Genomic DNA, 25408 nt, shown 5'->3' with positions numbered 1-25408 from the left:
TCGGAAAGGAAGGAGCGCCATTTGACTTTTTGAATGAAAACTTGGCTCCAATCTTTAGCGGACACCATGTCGCGTTTGGAGAGCCCCCGTGTGCCTAAACATTGGAGCTCCCCCACAAGTGACCCCATTTTGGAAACTAGATGCCCCAAGGAACTTATCTAGATGCATAGTGAGCACTTTAAACCCCCAGGTGCTTCACAAATTGATCCGTAAAAATGAAAAAGTACTTTTTTTTCACAAACAAATTATTTTAGCCTCAATTTTTAAATTTTCACATGGGCAACAGGATAAAATGGATCCTAAAATTTGTTGGGCAATTTCTCCTGAGTACACTGATACCTCACATGTGGGGGTAAACCACTGTTTGGGCACATGGTAAGGCTCGGAAGGGAAGGAGCGCCATTTGACTTTTTGAATGAAAAATTATCTCCATCGTTAGCGGACACCATGTCGTGTTTGGAGAGCCCCTGTGTGCCTAAACATTGGAGCTTCCCCACAAGTGACCCCATTTTGGAAACTAGACCCCCCAAGGAACTTATCTAGATGCATAGTGAGCACTTTAAATCAACAAGTGCTTCACAGAAGTTTATAACGCAGAGCCGTGAAAATAAAAAATAATTTTTCTTTCCTCAAAAATGATTTTTAGCCCAGAATTTTTTATTTTCCCAAGGGTAACAGGAGAAATTGGACCCCAAATGTTGTCCAGTTTGTCCTGAGTACGATGATACCCCATATGTGGGGGTAAACCACTGTTTGGGTGCACGGCAGGGCTTGGAAGGGAAGGCACGCCATTTGGCTTTTTGAATGGAAAATTAGCTCCAATCAGTAGCGGACACCATGTCGCGTTTGGAGAGCCCCTGTGTGCCTAAACATTGGAGCTTCCCCATAAGTGACCCCATTTTGGAAACTAGACCTCCCAAGGAACTAATCTAGATGTGTGGTGAGCACTTTGAACCCCCAAGTGCTTCACAGAAGTTTATAACGCAGAGCCATGAAAATAAAAAATAATTTTTCTTTTCTCAAAAATTTTTTTTTAACCCTGATTTTTTTTATTTTCCCAAGGGTAAAAGGAGAAATTTGACCCCAAGAGTTGTTGTCCAGTTTCTCCTGAGTATGGTGATACCCCATATGTGGGGGTAAACCACTGTTTGGGCACATGCCGGAGCTCAGAAGTGAAGTAGTGACGTTTTGAAATTCAGACTTTGATGGAATGCTCTGCGGGCATCACGTTGCGTTTGCAGAGCCCCTGATGTGCCTAAACAGTAGAAACCCCCCCATAAGTGACCCTATTTTGGAAACTAGACCCCCAAAGGAACTTATCTAGATGTGTGGTGAGCACTTTGAACCCCCAAGTGCTTCACAGAAGTTTATAACGCAGAGCCGAGAAAATAAAAAATCATTTTTCTTTCCTCAAAAATAATTTTTTAGCCCGCAATTTTTTATTTTCCCAAGGGTTACAGGAGAAATTGGACCCCAAAAGTTGTTGATCAGTTTCTCCTGAGTACGCTGGTACCCCCATATGTGGGGGTAAACCACTGTTTGGGCACACGTCGGGGCTCGGAAGGGAGAGAGCACCATTTGACTTTTTCAACGCAAGATTGGCTGGAATCAATGGTGGCGCCGTGTCGCGTTTGGAGACCCCCTGATGTGCCTAAAAAGTGGAAACCCCTCAATTCTAACTCCAACACTAACCCCAACACACCCCTAACTCTAATCCCAACCCTAACCACAACCCTAACCCCAACACACCCCTAACCCTAGTCTTACCCCTAATTCCAACCCTAACCCTAAGGCTATGTGCTCACGTTGCGGATTTGTGTGGATTTTTCCGCACAGTTTTTTGAAAAATCTGCAGGTAAAACGCACTGCGCTTTACCTGCGGATTTACCGCGGATTTCCAGTGTTTTTTGTGTGGATTTCACTTGCGGATTCCTATTATGGAGCAGGTGTAAAACGCTGCGGAATCCGCACAAAGAATTGACATGCTGCGGAAAATACAACGCAGCGTTTCCGCGCTGTATTTTCCGCACCATGGGCACAGCGGATTTGGTTTTCCATAGGTTTACGTGGTACTGTAAACGTGATGGAAAACTGATACGAATCCGCAGCGACCAATCCGCTGCGGATCCGCAGCCAAATGCGCACCGTGTGCACATAGCCTAATTCTAACCCTAATTCCAACCCTAGCCCTAAGTGCAACCCTAGCCCTAGGTGCAACCCTAGCCCTAGGTGCAACCCTAGCCCTAGGTGCAACCCTAGCCCTAGGTGCAACCCTAGCCCTAGGTGCAACCCTAGCCCTAGGTGCAACCCTAGCCCTAGGTGCAACCCTAGCCCTAGGTGCAACCCTAGCCCTAGGTGCAACCCTAGCTGCAACCCTACCCCTAACCGTACCCCTAATGGAAAAACAAAAATAATTATATTTTCTGTATTTTATTATTGTCCCTACCTATGGGGGGGATAAAGGGGGGGATTTATTTACTATTTTTTTTATTTTGATCGCTGTGATAGAACTTATCACAGCGACCAAAATGTGCAGGAACGAATCTGCCGGCTAGCAGAGTCGGCGGGCGCACTGCGCATGCGCCCGCCATTTTCCAAGATGGCGGCGCCCATGGAGAAGACGGCCGGACACCGGGAGGGACATTGGAGCTAGGTAAGTATGGGGGGGTGGGATCGGATCACGGGGGGGGGGGGGGGGGATCGGAGGACCTGGGGAGCGGACAGGAGGACCGGGGGAGCCGACAGGAGGGAGGAGGGGAGCGGACAGGAGATCGGGGCAAAAAGGACGACTGGGGAGGCGATGGGTGGGGTGGGGGCAGATCGGGGTCTCCAGCCATGGCAGATGCTATTGCAGCATCGGCCATGGCTGGATTGCAATATTTCACCATTTTCATAGGTGAAATATTACAAATCGCTCTGATTGGCAGTTTCACTTTCAACAGCCAATCAGAGCGATCGTAGCCACGGGGGGGTGAAGCCACCCCCCCTGGGCTGAAGTACCACTCCCCCTGTCTCTGCAGATCGGGTGAAATGGGAGTTAACCCTTTCACCCGATCTGCAGAGACGCGATCATTCTGTGACACAGCATATGCGTCACAGGTCGGATTGGCACCGACTTTCATGACGCATACGCTGTGTCACAGGTCGGGAAGGGGTTAATGAATGGACAGCCAGTGCATTGACTAGCGAAGAGCGGACGCGTCCGAGTCCTGATTAGCCGGATAGATGACCCTGGCTGCTGTAGTAAAGATGGACGGGAGAGGGGGAAGTCAGTTAGGTGGAGGCCAATTAATAGTGTTACAGTAATCCAGGCGGGAGTGGATCAGGGCAACAGTGAGGGTTTTTGTTGTTTCCATGGCGGATACTAGAGATGTTCTTTAGGTGTAAGCTGCAAGAGATTGTATATGTGAGGTGAAGGAAAGATGGGTGTCAAATGTAACAGTGCGCCTGCTGCTTAGGCATTATTATGGTGCCATTCATGGAGAGGGAGATGTCAGATTTAGGGGGGTTAGTAGATGGCGGGAGCAGAAGTTCAGTTTTGGAGAGGTTGAGTTTCAGATAGAGAGCGGACATGATGTTGGAGACTGCGGACAGTCAGTCACTGGTGTTCTGTAGTACAGCGGGGGTAAGGTCAGGGAATGATGTGTATAGTTGTGTGTTATCAGCATAAAGATGGCACTGAAAGCCAAATCTGCTGATGGTCCGTCCAATTGGGGCCGTGTAGAGAGAGAAGAGAAGGGGGCCAAGGACTGAGCCCTGAGGTACCCCAACAGTGAGAGGAAGGGGAGATGAAATGGAGCCGGAGAACAGAACACTGAAGGAGCGGTCAGAAAGGTAGGAAGAGAACCAGGAGAGAGCAGTGTCCTTAATGCCTAGTGACTGGAGCCTAGAGAGCAGGAGAGGGTGGTCAACAGTGTCAAAAGCTGCAGAGAGTGGTCACCTTTACATTTTGCTGTCAGAAAGTTGTTGGTCCATTTGATGAGTGCTGTTTCTGTAGAATGTAAGGGGCGGAAGCCGGACTGTGAAGGGTCTAGGAGAGAGTGAGTGGAGAGGTAACTGGCAAGGCAGGAGTAGACCAGGCACTCCAAGAGTCTAGAGATAAAGGGAATATCTGTAGTTATTTGTGAAAGATCGATCAAGAGAGGGTTCTTTTAATAATGGAGTAATGATAGTGTTTGAAGGAGGAGGGAAAGATACCAGAAGAGAGGGAGAGATTGAAGATTGTAATTAGGCGGGTAGTGGCGACAAGAGAGAGAGACTGGGGGAGATGTGAGGGAATGGGGTGAGAAGTGCATGAAGGTTGATGAGAGGAGCCTGGACGTTTCTTCTGTGATGTGCATGTGCATGTAGCAGAGCTCTGTGTGTCTCTATGTGCATGTAGCAGAGCTGTGTGTGTCTCTATGTGCATGTAGCAGAGCTGTGTGTGTCTATATGTGCATGTAGCAGAGCTGTGTGTCTATATGTGCATGTAGCAGAGCTGTGTGTGTCTATATGTGCATGTAGCAGAGCTGTGTGTGTCTCTATGTGCATGTAGCAGAGCTGTGTGTGTCTCTATGTGCATGTAGCAGAGCTGTGTGTCTCTTTGTGCATGTAGCAGAGCTGTGTGTGTCTATATGTGCATGTAGCAGAGCTGTGTGTCTCTATGTGCATGTAGCAGAGCTGTGTGTCTCTATGTGCATGTAGCAGAGCTGTGTGTGTCTCTATGTGCATGTAGCAGAGCTGTGTGTCTCTATGTGCATGTAGCAGAGCTGTGTGTGTCTATATGTGTATGTAGTTGGTGGTCATATGCGATCACGAGGATCGAGCCGCATACATCTAGTCAGTATACATATCGCCTACTAGCACCCACATGACAGGCCACTCCTGACCCGGGAGAATCTTAATCGTGAGCTTGGACAACCCCTTTAAACCAAGCGTCACAGCAATTGGCCAACAAAACCAAAGTCAATCCTAGCACTTGCCAGATTTGTAATGAATCTCGTCTCATCGTCAGCTGAAGACTAAAAAAGCAAATGCATGATTACCAAGTACATAAGGGGATGGTCCCTTTTTATAGTGAGTGGCTAACCACATTGTCTTTTTTTTTTCTTCCCTTCACGGTCTTGTTCATTTTAGTGCAGATAATGCATCCGAGGAAGAAAAGATCGCAAGACTGCAAGAAATAAATCATCTGAAAGATAAAATAAAAGAACTTCTCGACCAAGAAGTTACAACTTCTGAGCAGATCAACCAGTTTCAACAAGCGCTTCATAGAGAGAAGGAAGAGCGCAGCAGATTTCTGTACGTCCTGCACTAATACGTCATCTATGTAAAGGCCTAAATCTGGGCTTACGTCTAGGGAGGGTCCTTTAATGCGATCACTTGTCTCGCATCTTTTGTAGCCGTAGCAGAGACATGTGGTCAAACGTTTGCCACGGGGTCTGGGAATGTAGTGGACTGTACCAGTAGACTTCATTTAAGTTGACGTTTCGGGAATTAGTGGTTTAGTTCGATGACCTTTCTGAATCAGTGACCTGTTCCTTCCTGTCTGTCCTCCATAGTAATGCAGAGCGTGATCAGAGACAAAAAGTGGATGGTCTTAAACGACAGATAAAGGAGTTCCAGGACAGTAGGACGGACAGGTTGAGAAGATTTGGACAGCACATGCCCGCTCTGCTTGCCGAAATCGACGAGGCTTACAGGCAGAGACGTTTCAAGCAGAAGCCCATCGGACCATTAGGTTTGTAATGCCTTATTCCATCTCTGTTGTTCTTGGAGAGGCTTTTGCACAGAGTAAGATAATAGCAAATAGATTTTTCTTCACCTAGGCGCCTGTATCCGGCTGAAGGACCCCCAGCTCGCACTCGCAGTAGAAAGCTGCCTAAAGTCTCTACTCTTTGCGTTCTGCTGCGACAATCATCAGGATGAGAGGATGCTGCAGAGCATCATGTCAAAAGTATTCACGCACGGTCAGAGGCCGCAGATCATCGTTAATCAGTTCCGCAATGTAATATATGACGTTTCAAGAAGGTGAGAAGGGAGATTAATTCTGACTGCTTCTTCGACTCACTGTAATTATTTATTAGTGGCCTATAAGGGTACATTCACACAGGTCCTGCAGAAAGTCTGCCATGGTTTAAGGTATCAATGCTGCAAATCCTTTTTCATGAAATTTCTGCCATGCGCTCTGGACAAAACCCATCAGCTGCCTGTAAGTTTATTTGGATTTCGTTCCTTGCAATGCATTTCCTGAATAGAAACCAAAAGCAAAAATGAGCATATGCCCTACAGCAAGTACCGGAAATGGTGGTAGTAGTACATGTAAATAGCGTACCCTAAATTATTTACATTTACTTGTGGTAGGGAATGTGCTCATTTTTGTTTAGTTTTTTTTCATAGGTTTTGTCTAAGTTCAGTATATTGTTCGAGATCAGCCAGGTAGTAAGATGCATTGTGTATTATACAGTCTAAATGAGGGAGGATCCAGCTGCATCTAAAGGGTTAATTTGTAAGAGGAGGACATCCTTTCTTCTAAAGTTTAAGGAGAGGTCAGCAATCAGTCTGGTGATGGTCCTACACCTGGCACACCCACAATCAGCTGCCCTCGGTGCCAGTGGCAGCCAGGAGTTAGCAGTTGCAGAGGTGAACAGCACAGCTCCGTGAACTGTTGTGGCCACCGCTGGGGGACTGCAGTTTAGATGAGTAGCAGCAGATGCGCATTACCTGGCCACGGCCACTACACTGTTCTGCTCCACAACTGCGAACATTTGGCTGCTGTCGTCACCAAGAACAGATTTTCGGTGGGGAAGCTGGGTGTCAAAATCCACCCCTGGTATTGATGACCTATTTATAGGATAGGTCATCAAAAGAAAAGTAATAGGGTAACCCTTAAATTTGCAATGGGGAACATAGCTGCTTCTAAAGGGTGTTCCTGAGTCTCTCAATACATGCCCACACATGGAAAAGGTGGACAAAAAACTTGTAGCTTTGTCTTCTAGCCTCTTCCTGCTGTTACATAATAACAAGGAATCCATTGTGTATTGCTTCATGATTCACTACATCCAGTATGAAGAAGACAGCAGTACAGCACTCCCTTCTTTTTACATACGGCTCAGAGGCAAGAAGTCTTGCACACTGTCAAGATAGTGGGAAAGTGGGGATCCCTACTTTAGCTTCACTCCTGTAAAGGGCCAGCGTTTTGCTTAAAGGGGTGGTCTGAAGCGAACTTTAATTTAATCCTAAATGTCTATTATGAGTAATAATCGAATTGCTTTTCTAATATACTTAAATTAAAAATTCCCTACCGTTCACTCTCTACTTTCTTTATTTGCTTTATTATTTTTGTTTACCCACTTCCTGTTTGATAAAATCTTGTTTGAGAATCCCCAGTGCATGCTTGGATATTAGTAACGTCCGTTTCACGGGCAGGGCTAGTTGCTGCTCTTGTGAGCATGCATGAGTTGTCAATTCCGACAAATGCTCAGTAGGATTTTGTCACTGGGCATTATTCTTCTAGGTCACAGTGACAGTGCGCTCCCTCACTGGCTCTAGTGAGAAGTAATGAATTGGCAAGAGAGCGCACTGTCATTGCGCATTGTAAACAAGCGAGCAAAAACCAGCCGTGTCCCGGAAACATCACTTTCAGGTGCTGGGTTGGTCTCTGCTTACTCGTTCTCTTCTTACAATGCTCTATTGCTGGCTTGTCACTTCTCATCAGATAAACAAAGTAGAGACGGAACAGTAAGGGATTTTTAATAAAAGGTATATTAGAAAAACAATTTGATTATTACAATTCTTAGACATTTAGGATTAAATCAGTGTTTGTTGTAGACCACCCTTTAAAGAAATAATTGGGATGGATATTTGTGGAACTAGAACAACGATCTATGTGAAAACATGTTCAACGCTATTGTAAATCTCTGCTACATACCTATTAAAACCACTAGAGGGAGACATTGTTCTGTGTTTCTTCGACTTGCTATACTTATTATTGGCATTTATTGGTCATCTCATAGATATTTTTTCATGCCAGTTGTTATTCCTATTTGTCAGCATACATTGATTTTCCATTTGTGAGAATGTCTTTTTTTTTTTTTTTTTTTCTTTTATAAACATCTGCATATGGAAATAAAAACACTTTAAGCTCCACTGTTTTGCGTTTCTCTTTAGAGCCGCGGTTCATCAATATTATCCAACTGTACTGACAGCTTTAGAAATTGATAACCCCGTAGTTGCCAACTGCTTGATCGACATGAGAGGGATAGAGACAGTGCTGCTGATAAAGGTATCTGATCTCCGCATTTCACAATCGGCCATTGCTGTTTACCGCCTTGGATTTCCATTACTACTCATAGTTAAAGGGAATCTGTCAATAGGTTTTTGCTATGTAATCTGAGAGCACCATGATGTAGGGACAGAGACCTTGATTCCAGGGATGTATCACTTACTGGGCTGTGTTTTGCTTATTCAGTACAATCATTTTCCACAATTGACAGAGCTAAACCAATGTCCATCTTCTATGAATGTTGCAATGTTTGCAGGAGGATAGAATAGTAGTCATTGCAGTTAGCGCGAAGGGTAGTCCCCACATTTCGGTTATTCTTTGCTTAATGAGATGTCACATACGTTCCAGATGAATGTTTGCACTCATTTAATGTTTAGGAACAGTGCAAGAAGTCAGCCCTATAACAGACAGGTGTATCGTTTTTGTTACAAAGACTTGTGCAGAGTTTGTGGTAATTATATTGTTTCTCCATCAGAATAACAGTGAAGCTCGAGAAGTGATGCAGAGAGGGAAGACGCCCATAAACTGCAGAGAGGCGTTCACAGCTGACGGAGACCAAGTGTTTAAGAACCGCTATTATTCCTCCGAGTTCAACAGAGCCAGATATCTGAGCCGCGACGTAGAAAGGGAAATCAGGTCTGTTTGATTCTCAGTCTCTAGACAGAATCCCTTTCTTGTGGAGCTGTTGCAAATGGATGTTATAGAAACTTTCCAAAAAGTAGCCACTAAGCTGTCAAAATACATTGCTGGCTGTTTTTTTTTGTATGGTCAGCACAAAAAGCTTCCTTTGCATATGACTGCTTGCTCTGTGATACCAGATGTGGTGCAGGAGTCAGACCCCAGCAATGAGCTGATGGGCGGGCAAGCTTAAATTGCTGGTGGGTTGGAGAAGAACCCTTTATAATGGCTCCCTAGAAATTGTAGCCCAGGACTCTGCACAGATAATGTTTCACAGAAATATCCAGCGCCTCAAGTATATCAAAAGCTTAGTGTTCATCGAGTGAAATCATCTCGTGTGTAGAGATGGCCGGACACCTGGATGTTTGGCTACATCGGGTTCGGCCAAACAGTTACAAAACACTTGGTTCGGGTTCCAGAACAGTAGCCGAACCCAGACCCCATTCACTTGAATGGGGGGTCCGGAACGTTGTGTTTGCCACGCTGTCACGCTGCTGATCGGCGGTAAAATAATTACCGACTGTCAGACTGCCGCATCTCCTACGCTGTCAAGTCAGTGTGAGCGCACAGCTGTGATTGGAGGTGTAAAGTTTACCTCCGGTCATTGGTGTCAGCTGATGGGACTACTGCTCCCATCAGCCAACGTCTGCTGCCGCTAAGAACAGTGAGATCAGGAACGGCTGATTGGAGAATACATCAGCCGGCGCCTGCATTGTAAATAAATAGTTAAAAAAACAAAAAACAAAACTGTGTTGGTTCTTCTGTATTTTTGATAACCAGCCAGGCAAAACTAACAGCTGGGGGCTGCAACCCTCAACTTCAGCAAGGCTGGTTATCAAGAATAGATTGGTCGGGGGGCGCTGTATTTTTAATTATTTACATAAAATATATAAATATATATAAAAATATATATAAATATATAAATAAAATTATTTACATAAAAGTTTACACAAACGTGGGGTCTCCCCATTTTTGATAACTAGCTTGCTAAAGCAGACAGCTGAGGGCTGGTATTCTCAGTCTGGTAAGGGGCCTAGGAAATTGCACCCACCCCCCCAGGCCTAAAAATAGCAGCCCGCAGCCGCCCAGAAAAGGCACATCTATTAGATGCGCCAAATCTGACACTTTGCCCGGATCTTCCTACTTGCCTTGTAATGGTGGCAAGTGGGGTTCATATTTGTGGGGTTGATAACACGTTTGTATTGTCCGGTGACATACCACAGATTAGTAATGGGAAAGCGTCTATTAGACAACTATCCATTACTAATCCTATAGTTGTATGGTAATTAAAGACACAGCAGTCCTTTAAGACACATAAATCCTTTATTAGAAATAAGACAAAACACAGTTTTACTTTATTTAAATATAACAAACACAGTTATACTCACCTAACGTCTAATTCCACTGAATCCCTCGTCTCCTGTAATAAAACAAAAATAAAAAAAACAATACCTTAACCTGTCCATCGTACTGTCACACACCATAATCCATGTCTGGGGATTAATAGTTTTCAACCTGGAGGGTGCAAAAATGCGACTGTCCCAGCTGAGAACCACTGAGGAATTGGCTGCTTGCGAGCGCAGCGTCCGTGACTAGCAGTGAAGTCAAGGTTACTGCAGGTCACTTTCTGGTGAAGTCCGTGTTTGATGTCTGTGCCTGAACAGTAGGTGTTCGGTACAGATGCCGAACTTTACTGTAAGGGTTCGCCCATCTCTACTTGTGTGCGACACACAAAAAAAAAATAATTCTGTGCGGTGCATCGCCCTGTGTTACCAGGCCTCGCTCTGCCGAGATCCATAGCAGCCTGTGCACTCTGAGCCATTGATTAAAAATCGCTTACTTCATTCTGGCTGTGTAAACGAGTTTTCAAAGGACCGCTGATCGCTAAAGACTTGATCGACGATCAGCTTATGTGAACATGGACTCTAATTCTTGGCCATAATGGTTAAACCACCAACAAAACTCACCAAAAGCTGACTGCTAATTAGAAAGCACATTGGATGTGCATCACGGGTGTACCACATGTACGGATGAATCTACCATCTTATGTTTCTAGATAGTTGGTTACACCACGAGACACTTATACAAAGTGCAGAGATGCATATACTAAATCCGCTCAGACCTAAACTGCACGACGAGCAATTACACGTCATGACTGTCCCAAGACCGTTCTATTAGGGTTGAACAATTAATATAAATGTTCAATTCTCTAGTTGCCTACTCCTGGCCTAATGGATATTGATCATGTGCACTAAAGAAATACACCAGACACAGTCAGCTGTAACTCTCCTTGATCAATGTGTGGCTCAGCTCCAAGAAGGGAATTTATTAGTGAAAACACAATGTTATATATCTCCTGTAAGGGGGCTCGGTTAGCTCTAAAATGGGAGTGATCGGATGTATTCCATTGGTTAGTGGGTTGGGCATGAGCAAGTCCATGGGCGGATCCATGAGGTCATCAGGTGGGTTGGTCCGTGAGGTCATCAGGGTGGGCGTCGCTGTGGGTGGATCCATGAGGTCATCAGGATGGGCGTCATCTTGGATACCAGACCATGCGGCATGCTAAAACAGGAAATGGCGGCCATCTTCAGTGTCTTCATTGTTCATCTTGGATACCAGAGCACACGGCTCTGGTAGAGGAGATGGCAGCCATCTTAAGTGTCCTACTTTGTCTGAGGAAAACTTATGTAAGGTTAAACAATACATGTTATGGGTTGCTTCCCTCAATTACCTTGTGTGTTGAGGTTAATTAAGTATTTGTTCTTATGGCTCTCCTCAACAGTCCCCCCTAAATACTTTATTAACCTTTTCTTTTATCTTGATCCCACCGTGGTTCCCTAACCCATCGATGTTAAGTGTTATTATGACATCAGAGGCTTCATGACAATATGGATGCTATAGACACCAGAGAATGTGTGACCAATTATGGGTATACTGAGGAGGTATATCGGAGCGTGTTACCAGTGTCCTCGGGACTTCCCAACCTGCTGGATCTATTACTCTCCAATCTCCATGGTTACTTAGAGTAAAATACACATGTGACTAACCCTGATGTACACATCCTAGATCTGACCGTCTTGCCCGGGAGGGGGAATTGGAGTTTTCACCAGTTTGAGACAAGTTTTCCCTTGTGGAAAACCTCCCTTTGTAGCTGGACTTGACAAGCAGGTCAGATCCTACTCTGTCCCTAACTGTCTAACAAGTTTATAATGTGAGAGATGGATCCAGGAGGCGCACAGCAATCCTGACCGAAGTAGGAGTAGTCAGGAGCACTTGGTAGGGACCCTCAAATCTCGACTCCAGGAATGTCTTTTCTGATGCACTTCTTTACCAACATGTAGTCACCAGGTTAGAAAGTATGGGTACCGTCACTGGAATCTGGACCTGGAATGGATGATAAAACTCGTACATGTGTTACTGACAGTTCTTTAGTAACAACAATTACAGAATTTACAAGAGTATCACTTCCCAAGGCTAGCTGTTGTGGAAAATATTGACCCAATCTTGGAGGCCCCCCCAAAAAGAATCTCGTATGGTGTGAGTTTAGTGGGACCCCTTGGAGTGTTTCTGACTGAGTATAAGGCAACGTGCAAAATGTCTGTCCAAGTCTGACCTCCTAACTGGCTTTCAGTATTTTATTTTTGAAGGTGCCATTCAGTGTTTCTACTTTCCCACTGCTGTGTGGGTGATATGGAGTATGTAAACCCAAATCAGCTCCCACCAATGTCCATAGTTCCTTAGTCAGTGCTGCAGTGAACGCAGGTCCTTGGTCACTCTCAATTACCTCTGGGACCCCATATCTGCAGACTACTTCAGTCACCAGTCTCTTAACAGTCACTCTGGCAGTCATGTTGGTTACTGGATAGGCTTCGGGCCATCCTGAGAACATGTCAGTCACTACCAGTACATACTCGCACTTCCCTACTTTTGGCATTCGAATGTGGTCAATCTGAATTTTCTGAAAGGGATAAAGTGGTTTAGCCAAATGTTTCTGAGTAACTTTCTGAGGCGGTGCTGGATTGCATGTTGCACACACAAGGCAGGACTTGCAATATTTTTGGGTAACAGTAGAGATTCCAGGTGCCATATAAGTCTTCCAAATTAGGTCATTCATCTGATTCTTGCCTCTGTGGGTGATACCGTGTGCCCATTCTGTCACTGAAGGGTACAGATTACGGGGTAGACAGACCTTTTTGTTCATCCTCCAGACTCCATCTTCATCCTTTTTAGCTCCTCCTTCTTGCCATGACTTCTTTTCATCATCTGATGTCTTGTCTTGATGTAGATGGATGATCCTCATAAGAGAGCCTTTAGTCCCTTCTTCAGTGTCTTGTGACACGTACACCGCTGCTTTTTCTTTCCCAAATGGATGCACAGCATAGGTTTTTGCTGTTTTGTCAGCAAAGAAATTCCCCCTTGCTTCTGGAGAATCCAGTCTCCCGTGAGCTTTGATCTCGATCACTGCAACCTCTTGAAGGTAGATTCAGAGCGACCACAAGTTCTTGTATGATAGCAGCATGTTTTACAGGAGTTCCACTGGACGTTAGGTATCCTCTGGCTGCCCAGATACTGCCGAAGTCATGAGCCACTCCAAAAGCGTATCTTGAATCCGTGTAGATGTTGACCACCTTCTCCGTCGCTTCCTGACAAGCCAGCGTCAAAGCTTTAAGTTCCGCTTCTTGTGCAGATATGTGCGGTGGTAGCGATCCAGCTGAGATTATCAGGTCATGTGTAACCACGGCATATCCCGTATGGAACCTTCCTGTTTTATCTGCAAATCTGGAACCATCAGTGAAGAACGTCACGTCAGCATGTGGGAGTGGGTCTTCAGACACGTTTTTCTGGGAGGCTACTTCTTCATGCATTTGTTCAAGACAGTCATGATCCTCTGAGTGTGTAGAGGCATCTTCTCCGAGAGCATCAGTATCATCCACATCCCCCCTGGAATGAGGAAGCAGCGTGGACAGTTTGAAGATGCTGCAGCGGACAAGAGTGACATTATCCGGAACCAAGAGCCAACGTTGGAGTCTCATATGATGCTGTACCAACAGATGTTTAGGTTCCAACAATAGCAATTATGTCGTGTGGAGCCATTAAGAGAACTGGATGTCCTCAGATGATATCAGGATTTTTGTCCAGAAGCATATGTGCAGCATGAACAGCTCTGAGGCAAGTCGGGGAAGCTTGAGACACAGAGTCCAGGCGGGCAGAGTAGTAGCCGATTGGTCTTGTTCTTCCCCCATGTTTTTGTGCTAGGACTCCGGAAGCATGTCCTGCTACTTCACTGACAAACAAGTAAAAAGGTAGTTGATAATTTGGGATTCCAAGAGCTGGTGCAGACTGTATGGCCTGTTTAAGAGCGTAGAAAGCTTCCACGGATTTAGTACATAGTGGAAACGCTGACGTCTTGAGGTCATCGTACAATGGCTGCATCAGCTTTGAGGCATCTGGAAACCTTTGGCAACAATAATAATTGATAGGTCAGCCAACTCATCCGAGGCCCTTGTCTTAGGTTCTTGGCAGAACTCAACACCAGAGTCCCATGTCTCACCATGCTCCTGTAGAAAGGCATCGGCTGTTTTTCTGGATCTAGAACTTGGTTCAACAGAGTAGCAGCCTGCTGGGGTGTAAACTTGACGTAGAGGGTGGGCTCCTCAGACATGAGCATTGGCACTGTTGGCGGTGGCACCTGAGGCGGGAGTAGAGATGGCACCGGGAGTGCAGATGTAATCACTTGTATATGAGGAGCAGGAGGAGTCTTGGAATGAGGAGCTCTATTTGGGCAGCTCCAGTATCATGGTGTGGGGTCCAGGTGACACAAGCAGTCTTAAAAGCTTTAACAGTCCTGTTCTCATTAATGCGAGTTATCGCTGCACGAAGTTGTTGAGCACTAACGTCTGGATGAATAGGGTCATAAGTAGGGGTCACAGCATGTATGATCATTCTACATGGAAGATTGCCAGCTTTAGTCACCGCTATGTCCCCAACAGCTATCTGCCCACGTGACTCAACAATGATTTGACTGTCAGCTTGAATAGTCGCCCCTCCTGCTTCCACTATAGCTCTAGCTACACCTCCATTGTGCTCTAACCGAGAATTGGCAGCATTAACAATAGCGTCTGTCTCCATTGTTGTTATGTCACCCTTTCCCACCACTACCAGGGGTCCCTCAGGAAGTTCTTTTTCAAAAATAGGTTGCCAACATTCCCTCCCCTTTGTGCTTCCTGTGCTATTGGTATCCCCCTCCCACATTGAGCCCCCCCTTGATACAGTCGCCACCGTCCCATACAGGTGTGCGCTTGGCTGCGAGACAGCCTGTGAGGTACTGGGCATAGGGTTATGTAGGCTGCGTGAAAGTGCTGTTGTGGAAGCATTGGGAGGAGAGGCCGCTGCTTGGAGCATCTCATGTGGGTGTGCGGCTAAATTGGCAGTGGAAGTGACAGTAGAAAGGGTAGGTGCTGGGGACGATCCAGGTGGGAGGACTGCTGGATTCACAACAGGAGTGATAGAGGAAAGGGTTGGTGCCCCATTGGAAACAACTGAGATAGGAAACATGGGTAAAGCCTGTTCACTTCCCGAAGGAATATAGTATTGGCCGTTAGTGGTCATTACTGGGTAACAAGGATTTGGTGATGTGGCGTGTAGCCTTAATCTGAGATGTTCACCACCAGGAGCAGCACATTCGCCATCCACAACATAGCTGCCGTCAGAATTACATTTGCCATCCATGAAATGGCCGCCATCAGAATTATATTTACCACCAACAAGATGGCCGCCGTCAGAATTATATTTACCACCAACAAGATGGCCGCCGTCAGAATTATATTTACCACCAACAAGATGGCCGCCGTCAGAATTGTATTTACCACCAACAAGATGGCCGCCGTCAGAATTATATTTACCACCAACAAGATGGCCGCCATCAGAATTATATTTACCACCAACAAGATGGCCGCCATCAGAATTATATTTACCACCAACAAGATGGCCGCCATCAGAATTATATTTACCACCAACAAGATGGCCGCCATCAGAATTATATTTACCACCAACAAGATGGCCGCCATCAGAATTATATTTACCACCAACAAGATGGCCGCCGTCAGAATTGTATTTACCACCAACAAGATGGCCGCCGTCAGAATTGTATTTACCACCAACAAGATGGCTGCCGTCAGAATTGTATTTACCACCAAGATGGCCGCCATTACATTTAGCACATGGCTCTGGGCCACCATTTTTGCTGCTTTTACATTTAACACATTCGCCATTAACAAAATGGCCACCATTACATTTACCACATGGCTCTGGGCCACCATTATACGGTGGTGGCCGCTCACAGGATATATTTTTGTAATACACATAGGTCAAAACGCTATTCTTTCTATTCCTTTTCTCTTCTACCCAATTTCCAATTTTTTTTTTTTATTATTTTTTTTTTATACAGACTTTCAGAGACTCTCTCTCCTGCCCTAGCAATAGACAACAATCCATTATCTTCTAGGATACCTTTTCTTTCTTTCTTTTTTTTTTTTTTTTTTTTTATACAGACTTTCAGAGACTCTCTCTCCTGCCCTAGCAATAGACAACAATCCATTATCTTCTAGGATACCTTTTCTTTCTTTCAAGACAAGCTTACACTCCAGGGGCTGTAACCATCCCCCCTTCTGGCATTCCACACAATTTCCACTAGTGTGCATGAGTCTAACTTGCCATCTGAATTTGGCTTAGTGCCTATACGGCAGAACTGCATTAATTTCTCCATCTTTCTATAGATACACAGTATATATATATCTATCTATCAAGATAACAAACACCAAACAAACAATAAGACGGGGGAGATGACTCAAACCTGAGATTCTAAAGGGAACTGAGTCTGCAGTACTCAGTTCCTATTGCTTCTTGTCACGTGGTCCCTGTCTGACTTCCGTGCTCCGTACTTTACAAACCAATTCTTCCCTACTTTGTCAAATTGCTCCCTAACTTACCGGTCCCCGTGCAGAGTCAACTCACTCGATGTCACGGGGCAAAAAAAAGAAAAAACTATAAATTTAATTGGCTCGAACTGAGCCAATTCGCTCCAAGTTTCAATGAGCCGCTACACAATTTATTATGCCCGAACTGAGCCAATTCGCTCCAAGCTTTACCGGGCCTTCCTAGGCCGAGTCAATTCACTCCAGGTCCTAGTCTCTCTTGTACAGAACTGAAAATCTTATCACAGGCGACAACCGTATACCACAGACAAAAATTATTTTTCTACACTTGCTTGCTTTCCTTCCCTAAAAAAAACAAACTTGTTTTTCCCGTCCTACCACATGCTTTTCTTTCTGTAAACACTTGCTTCCTAGAAACCTGTCCTGTTCCAAACACAATGCTTCTCCTAACTACCAGTGTAAAAACCCGTTTTTCCTGTTTTATCACTTGCCTCTAGCCCTCTGTAAACACTTTTTTCTAACTACTATTCATCTCCCCTCTTCACAACATGTAACAGGCAGTAGGCAACTAAAACATGTGACGGTTCTTGCAATTAAATGACCAGCAGCGGAGATACCCTTTCTGCCGTCTTACAGATACCAAGAAAACCGGACACGGTCAGGCAATCTGCACAGGATACCCCGAAAGACACAGGTAAAGACTACAGATTATAAAAAATCAGCAGACTTACCGTGTTCTGTTAAAGAGGTGATCAGTCTCCAGATTCGGGGTACTCAGTGCATCCAGCCGTTCCACCCGCCGGTTTTACAGGGTTCAGGGCTCTCCTCTGCTGGCCCCAGGTTGGGCGGCCAAATATTAGGGTTGAACAATTAATATAAATGTTCAATTCTCTAGTTGCCTACTCCTGGCCTAATGGATATTGATCATGTGCACTAAAGAAATACACCAGGCACAGTCAGCTGTAACTCTCCTTGATCAATGTGTGGCTCCGCTCCAAGAAGGGAATTTATTAGTGAAAACACAATGTTATATATCTCCTGTAAGGGGGCTCGGTTAGCTCTAAAATGGGAGTGATCGGATGTATTCCATTGGTTAGTGGGTTGGGCATGAGCAAGTCCATGGGCGGATCCATGAGGTCATCAGGTGGGTTGGTCCGTGAGGTCATCAGGGTGGGCGTCGCTGTGGGTGGATCCATGAGGTCATCAGGATGGGCGTCATCTTGGATACCAGACCATGCGGCATGCTAAAACAGGAAATGGCGGCCATCTTCAGTGTCTTCATTGTTCATCTTGGATACCAGAGCACACGGCTCTGGTAGAGGAGATGGCAGCCATCTTAAGTGTCCTACTTTGTCTGAGGAAAACTTATGTAAGGTTAAACAATACATGTTATGGGTTGCTTCCCTCAATTACCTTGTGTGTTGAGGTTAATTAAGTATTTGATCTTATGGCTCTCCTCAACAGTTCCATACATATTACATCCAGCCAATTATCTAAACTATTTGATCAGGAGCATATGGTCTCAGTTCTCATACTGTGCAAAGGTGACTGATAATAATGTATTCTTCTTCTTTTTTTTTTTTCTGCAGTCAACTGGAGAGAGAAGTTAGTGAAATTTCGTCTAATTTTTCCACTATTCAGCAGCAGGTACGTGCCATAGACACCGACATCAGGAAAAATGAAGGCTTGCTCCACCAACATCATGACACAAAGAAGAGAATACAGGCAAGTTATGTAATCTTTTGTCACTGTGTATCAGTCTGTGCGATTGACATACAGACAGTAATGTCCCGCGTCGTTGTTATCAATCAGACCTGCATGTCCTATATTCTAGCACCCTACCAATATAGCCCCTCTGACATCGCTGCCGGTCCTGTATTATATGCGGAGACTGAAAACGTGTCTTGCTCCAAGGTGCCCAGCACAAGACAGGATCCCGCTGCTAAATTCTCCATCTTGTTTGGGGCAGCACTTCATATGGGGAGACTTCAGGGTAAATTTGTAGTAATCAGGTCATTAGGTTCATGCTGCTCCAGCCACAGACAGGCTTCACTCTGAAATGCTCTGGCGTGTCAGAGAAACCATAGTAAGACCTGATCAGTCCCATGAGTCCCCATAGAATTGCATTAGATGCAGAAAATCCGCAGGTAAAAAAAAAAAAAGTGTTTAATTCAGACACAACTGTCTCAATAAAGTTTCATCAAAGCCAAATACCTCGAGGCATCAAAAACAAAGCAGGTTATTAATATGCCAAAAAGAGACAAGAATGAATGAAAAAAAATTCAAGTAACTTAATTTGCAGAGAGTGGTGCAGAAAATCTGCAACATGAAAACCTCACTAAATACTCCTCATGGGAACTGAGCCTGAAGGATTATTCCCACAATTGAAAGTTATTAATTATCCCTAGTATACGGGATAAATCAATAATTGCTGTGGGTGCTATCACTTGGGCGCCTAACGATCCCGGGAATCAGGCTGTGCAGAGCCCGGTCTAATTGGATCGGAGGTCGAGCATTCGCAACTCTGCCCCATTCATTGTCTATGAGACTGACAGTAAAAGCACGCCTCTGTAATCGGCAAGTCTGACCAAACAGCGACCTCACACCATTGCACTATGTTGCAGTGTTGGTGAATTCAGTTGCATTGCAATCCTCATGTTACCAGAAGTGTACTTTTTTTTTTTTTTTAATATATTATTATTTTGACGTTTTTTGCAACCGTGACAGCTTGAGAGTCACAACAAAACTCCATTCACTAGCATTGTGCTGCGATGTGAATCATTTTTGCCCGTGTGTTGTGCCATGTCAGTGTGTAGCCTTAGGCACACTCACTGTGTTCAATATTGGTATGTCCTGCACATTTATTGCATTTGTAACAATATTGTGTATTCAATTCCCGTGTAGATCCATATCAGAGAAGCCAATGCTCGGATAACAGAACTGGAGAACGTGGAGGAGCAACCGTCCATCGACATTGCTACATTGGTAAATGTTTCTTTTTTTTATTTGCCCTTCTTTTAATGAATGATTTAATTTAGCAGGGAGTAACTCTTCTGGCAGGGGATCTAAAAAGGATTCATACTAGTGTATGTGTGTACATATGTGTGTGTATATATGTATGTATGTATATGTATGTATATATCTATATATATCTATATATATCTATATATATATATATATATATATATATATATATATATATATATATATATATATATACGTATACACTGCTCAAAAAATAAATTACGCAACAAAATATAACTCCAAGTAAGTCAAACTTCTGTGGAACCAAACTGTCCACTTATGAAGCGACACTGTTTGACAATCCATTTCACATGTTGTTGAGCAAATGGAATAGACAACAGATGGAAGTTATTGGCAATTATCAAGACACCCTCAATAAAGGAGTGGTTCTGCAGGTAGGGACCATAGACCACATCTCAGTACCAATGCTTTCTGGCTGATGTTTTGGTCACTTTTGAATGTTGGTTGTGCTTTTACACTTGTGGTAGCATGAGACCGACTCGACAACCCACACAAGTAGCTCAGGTAGCAGCTCATCCAGGATGGCACATCAATGCGAGCTGTGGCAAGAAGGTTTACTGTGTCAGGGTAGAGGCTGGAGGCGCTACCAGGAGACAGGCCAGTACACCAGGAGACATGGAGGGGGCCGTAGGACCGCTACCTCAGCCTTTGTGCAAGGAGGAGCACTGCCAGAGCCCTGCAAAATGACCTCCAGCAGGCCACAAATGTGCATTTGTCTGCACAAACGGTTAGAAACAGACTCCATAAGTATGGTCTAAGTGCCCGACGTCCACAGATGGGGGGGTTTTGCTCACAGCCCAACACCGTGCAGGACGCTTGGCATTTGCCACAGAACACCAGGATTGGCAAATTCGCTACTGGCGCCCTGTGCTCTTCACAGATGAAAGCAGGTTCACACTGAGCACATGTGACAGATGTGACAGAGTCGTGGAGAGCGATCTGCTGCCTCTAACATCCTTCAGCATGAGCGGTTTGGCAGTGGGTCAGTAATGGTGTGGGGTGGCATTTCTTTGGAGGGCAGCAAAGCCCTCCATGTTCTCGCCAGAGGTAGACTGCCATTAGGTACCGAGATGAGATCCTCAGACCCCTTGTGAGACCATATGCTGGTGCAGTTGGCCCTCTGTTCCTCCTAATGCAGGACAATGCCAGACCTCATGTGGCTGGAGTGTGTTAGCAGTTCCTGCAAGATGAAGGCATTGAAGCTATGGACTGGGCCGCCCGTTCCCCAGACCTAAATCCTTTTGAACACATCTGGGACATCATGTCTCGCTCCATCCACGAACGTCACGTTGCACCACAGACTGTCCAGGAGTTGGTGGATGCTTTAGTCCAGGTCTGGGAGGAGATCCCTCAGGAGACCATCCGCCGCCTCATCAGGAGCATGCCCAGGCGTTGTAGGGAGATCATACAGACCACACACACTACTGAGCATCATTTACTTTTCTTGAGGCATTTCCACTGAAGTTGGATCAGCCTGTAACTTCATTTTCCACTTTTATGTTGAGCATCATTCCAACTCCAGACCTCCGTGTGATATTAGTTGTGATTTACGTTGATCATTTTTAGGTTTTATTGTTCTCAACACATTCCACTATGTAATGAATAAAGATTTACAACTGGAATATTTCATTCAGTGATATCTAGGATGTGGGATTTTAGTGTTCCCTTTATTTTTTTGAGCAGTGTATATATACATGAACAGTCTATAATTTTAAGGGTAGGTTAATTTTAAGATTGAGAGATAGAATATCAAAAATGAAATCCAGAAAATTACATTGTATAATTTATATACCGATAAATTTATTTGTATTTTGCTGTGAAAAATAAGTATTTGATTCCTCTGACAAACAAGACTTAATACTTGGTAGCAAAACCCTTGTTGGCAAGCACAGCAGTCAGACATTTTTTGTAGTTGATAATGAGGTCTGCGCATATCAGGAGGAATTTTGGCCCACTCCTCTTTGCAGATCATCTCTAAATCATTAAGATTTTGAGGCTGTCGCTTGGCAACTCGGAGCTTCAACTCCCTCCATACGTTTTCTATGGGATTGAGGTCTGGAGACTGGCTAGGCCACTCCATGACCTTAATGTGCTTCCTTTCGAGCCACTCCTTTGCTGCCTTGGCTGTATGTTTTGGGTCATTGTCTTGCTGGAAGAAGTCATTGTCTTGCTGAGAGGTTGTCACTCAGGATTTTACGGTACATGGCTCCATCCATTCTCTCATTGATGCCGTGAAGTAGTCCTGTGGCCTTACCAGAGAAACACCCCCAAAACATAATGTTTCCACCTCCATGTTTGACAGTGGGGACGGTGTTCTTTGGGTCATAGGCATTTCTTTTCTTACAAACATGGCGAGTTGAGTTAATGCCAAAGACCACAATTTTTGTCTCATCTGACCACAGCACCTTCTCCCAATCACTCACAGAATCTTCCAGGTGTTCATTGGCAAACTTCAGATGGGCCTGCACATGTGCCTTCTTGAGCTGGGGGACCTTGTGGGCACTGCAGGATTTTAAACCTTTACTGCGTAGTGTGTTAGCAATGTTTTTTTTGGTGACTGTGGTCCCAGCTGCCTTGAGATCATTACCAAGTGTGTCGTCCCCCCCCCCCCCCGTGTAGTTTTAGGCTGATCTCTCACATTCCTCATGATCAATGATACCCCACGAGGTGAGATTTTGCATGGTGCCCCATATCGATTTCGATTGACAGTCATTTTGTATTTCTTCCATTTTCTTACTGTTGCACCAACAGTTGTCTCCTCCTCACCCAGTGTCTTACTTATGGTATTATAGCCCATTCCAGCTTTGTGCAGGTCTATGATCTTGTCCCTAACATCCTTAGAAAGCTCTTTGGTCTTGCCCAAGTTGTAGAAGTTAGAGTCTGACTGATTGAGTCTGTGGACAGGAGTCTCTTATAAAGGTGATTATGTAAGACAGCTGTCTTTAATGCAGGTAACAAGTTGATTAGGAGCGTCTAACTGGTCTGTAGGAGCGAAAAACTCTTAATGGTTCGTAGGGGATCAAATACTTGTTTCTCACTGCAACATTCAAATAAATTTATATAATTTATAAAATTAGATTTTCTGGATTTTATTTTTGATATTCTATCTCTCAATGGTAAAATTAACCTACCATTAAAATTATAGACTTTCATGTCTTTGTCAGTGGGAAAACGTACAAAATCAGCAAGGGATCAAATACTTATTTCTCCTTCGCCACACTGGGGGACACAGGACCGTGGGTGTATGCTGCTGCCGCTAGGAGGCTGACACTAAGTGAATACAAAAAAGTTAGCTTCTCCTCTGCAGTATACACCGCCCTCTGACTCCTGATAGAACCAGTTCATGCTTAGTGTCCATAGGAGGCACACTGGGGTCTGCTATTCAGAAAATACCTGTATTTAATTTTTATTTTTCTACCTTTTTACTTTTTAAACCTTTTAAACCTTTTTCCACGAGGACCTCATGGCGTCCAGACTGAATGCCAAGGTTTCCCAGTTTATAGCGAGGTCTCGAGATCCAAGAGCCATCGGTGTCGACTCTCTGGTTCTTTCATGGGGCCAGTTCCGCCTTCCGTACATTTTTCTTCCTCTACCGTTATTCCCCAGAGTAATCAGGAAAATCAAGGCAGAAGGTGTACCAGTGATCCTGGTCGCTCCCTATTGGCCTCGCCGGGCAAAGGTTCACAGAGTTGGTACGCCTCATCGCCAACATACCCTGGAGACTGCTGGATTGACCAGATCTACTCTCCCAGGGCCCCATATACCACCAGAACTCAGGGGCCCTGTGTTTAATGGCGTGGCCATTGAATCCTGGGTCTTATCCCAGGCAGGGTTTTCGCAACAGGTCATTTCCACCATGATTAGTGCCTGTAAAACCTCATCGGTACGCATCTATCGTCGTACCAGGAAGACATTTTTTGCTTGGTGCAAGGAGCGTGGTCTTTCTCCTCTCTTCTCAGTTCCCACCATTTTAGAGTTCCTACAGGCCGTTCTGGACTCAGGGCTGGCACTCTGCTCTCTCTGAAGGGCCAAATCTCCGCCCTTTCGGTCCTATTTCAGAGACGCATCGCGTCACGACTTCAGGTTAGAACTCTTCTGCAGGGGGAGTCACATATCGCTCCTCCCTATCGCATGCCTTCAGTGCCTTGGGTCCTCAACTTGGTGCTAAGTGCTCTTCAGGAACATCCCTTTGAACTGCTTCAGGACATTTCGCTGACCTTTCTGTCCTGGAAGGTTGCCTTCCTTGTGACGATCACATCGATTAGAAGGGTTTTGGAATTAGCCACCTTATCCTGCCGGGCACCTTTCCTTAATTTCCATCAGGACAAGGTTGTCCTCAGGCCCGTCGCCATGCTTTTTGCCAAAGATTGTTTCATCCTTCCATCTTAATGAGGACATTGTTCTTCCTTTTGTCTGGCCCCTATTCACAGAGTTGAAAGAGCTCTCCACACTCTGGACCTGGTCAGAGCTCTGCGAAGGTACTTCTCAAGGATGGCATCCTTCAGAAGAACAGTGCTCTGTTCATTCTCTCGGAAGGTCACAGGAAGGGTCTTGCCGCTTCTAAGGCCACGATAGCCAGGTGGATTCGTTCCACCATCCAGGAGTCCTACCGAGTCAGCCCATCCCAGCAGGGATCAGAGCGCTCTCCACTCAGGCGGTGGGGGCTTCTTGGGCCATTCGGCATCAGGTTACTGCTGAGCAGGTCTGTAAAGCTGCAACTTGGTCCAGTTTACATACCTTTGCAAAGCACTATAATGTTCACTCAGGCGTCAGCGGATGCGAGTCTTGGCAGAAGAATTCTGCAGACAGCCAATGAAAACCAAAAAACTATTATCTCAGTAAATTTGAATAATTAAAAAAAAAACACCTGTAAAGGCTTCCTAAGCATTTAAAAAGGTCCCTTAGTCTGTTTCAGTAGCCTCCACAATCATGGGGAAGACTGCTGACGTGACAGATGTCCAGAAGGCAGTCAGTGACACACTCCACAAGGAGGGTAAGCCACAAAAGGTCATTGCTAAAGAAAAACTGGCTGTTCAGAGTGCGGTATCTAAGCATATTAATGGAAAGTTGAGTGGAAGTAAAACGTGTGGTAGAAAAAGGTGCACAAGCAACTGGGATAACCGCAGCCTTGAAAGGATTAAGAAAAGGCCATTCAAACATTTGGAGGAGATTCACAAGGAGTGGACTGCTGCTGGAGTCATTGCTTCAAGAGCCACTTCCAGTGGACTTGCACTTCAATGTGTGGTCCAAACACTGGAAGTGACAATAGACGCCGGTTTTCATGGGGGTAAGTGGAAGTTTATTTAAGAGGGGCATACTGACCAGGATGGTTATGTACCCGGCTTTATGAGAACAGGTGTTGGCTTAAACTAGCCAGTCCTAAGATCATTGTTTCCTGCCAATGCAGGAACTCTTAATTTTCCCACACATATATCTTTCTTCCCTGATGAATGACCTGAATGGGGGAGGAAACGTGTACGGAGCTTAG

At 45.0% G+C, this 25408-nt stretch overlaps 1 protein-coding gene across 2 annotated transcripts in view; it reads left to right on the top strand.

The window, feature by feature from the left end:
- Nucleotides 1-25408, top strand: part of SMC6 (structural maintenance of chromosomes 6) — a 120382-nt gene that overhangs the window by 67922 nt on the left and 27052 nt on the right. For both annotated transcript variants that reach the window (XM_077291470.1, XM_077291469.1), the window contains exons 13-19: nt 5116-5280; nt 5541-5719; nt 5808-6009; nt 8149-8263; nt 8739-8899; nt 18465-18600; nt 19780-19860. In XM_077291470.1, coding sequence (XP_077147585.1) covers nt 5116-5280; nt 5541-5719; nt 5808-6009; nt 8149-8263; nt 8739-8899; nt 18465-18600; nt 19780-19860 — 1039 coding nt within the window. The remainder of the gene's footprint in view (nt 1-5115; nt 5281-5540; nt 5720-5807; nt 6010-8148; nt 8264-8738; nt 8900-18464; nt 18601-19779; nt 19861-25408) is intronic.

This window comes from Ranitomeya variabilis, chromosome 2, assembly GCF_051348905.1.
Source record: "Ranitomeya variabilis isolate aRanVar5 chromosome 2, aRanVar5.hap1, whole genome shotgun sequence".
Classification (NCBI taxonomy): Eukaryota; Metazoa; Chordata; class Amphibia; order Anura; family Dendrobatidae; genus Ranitomeya; species Ranitomeya variabilis.
Note: the sequence above shows the minus strand (reverse complement) of the source record. Positions and strands in the feature narration are given on the sequence as shown.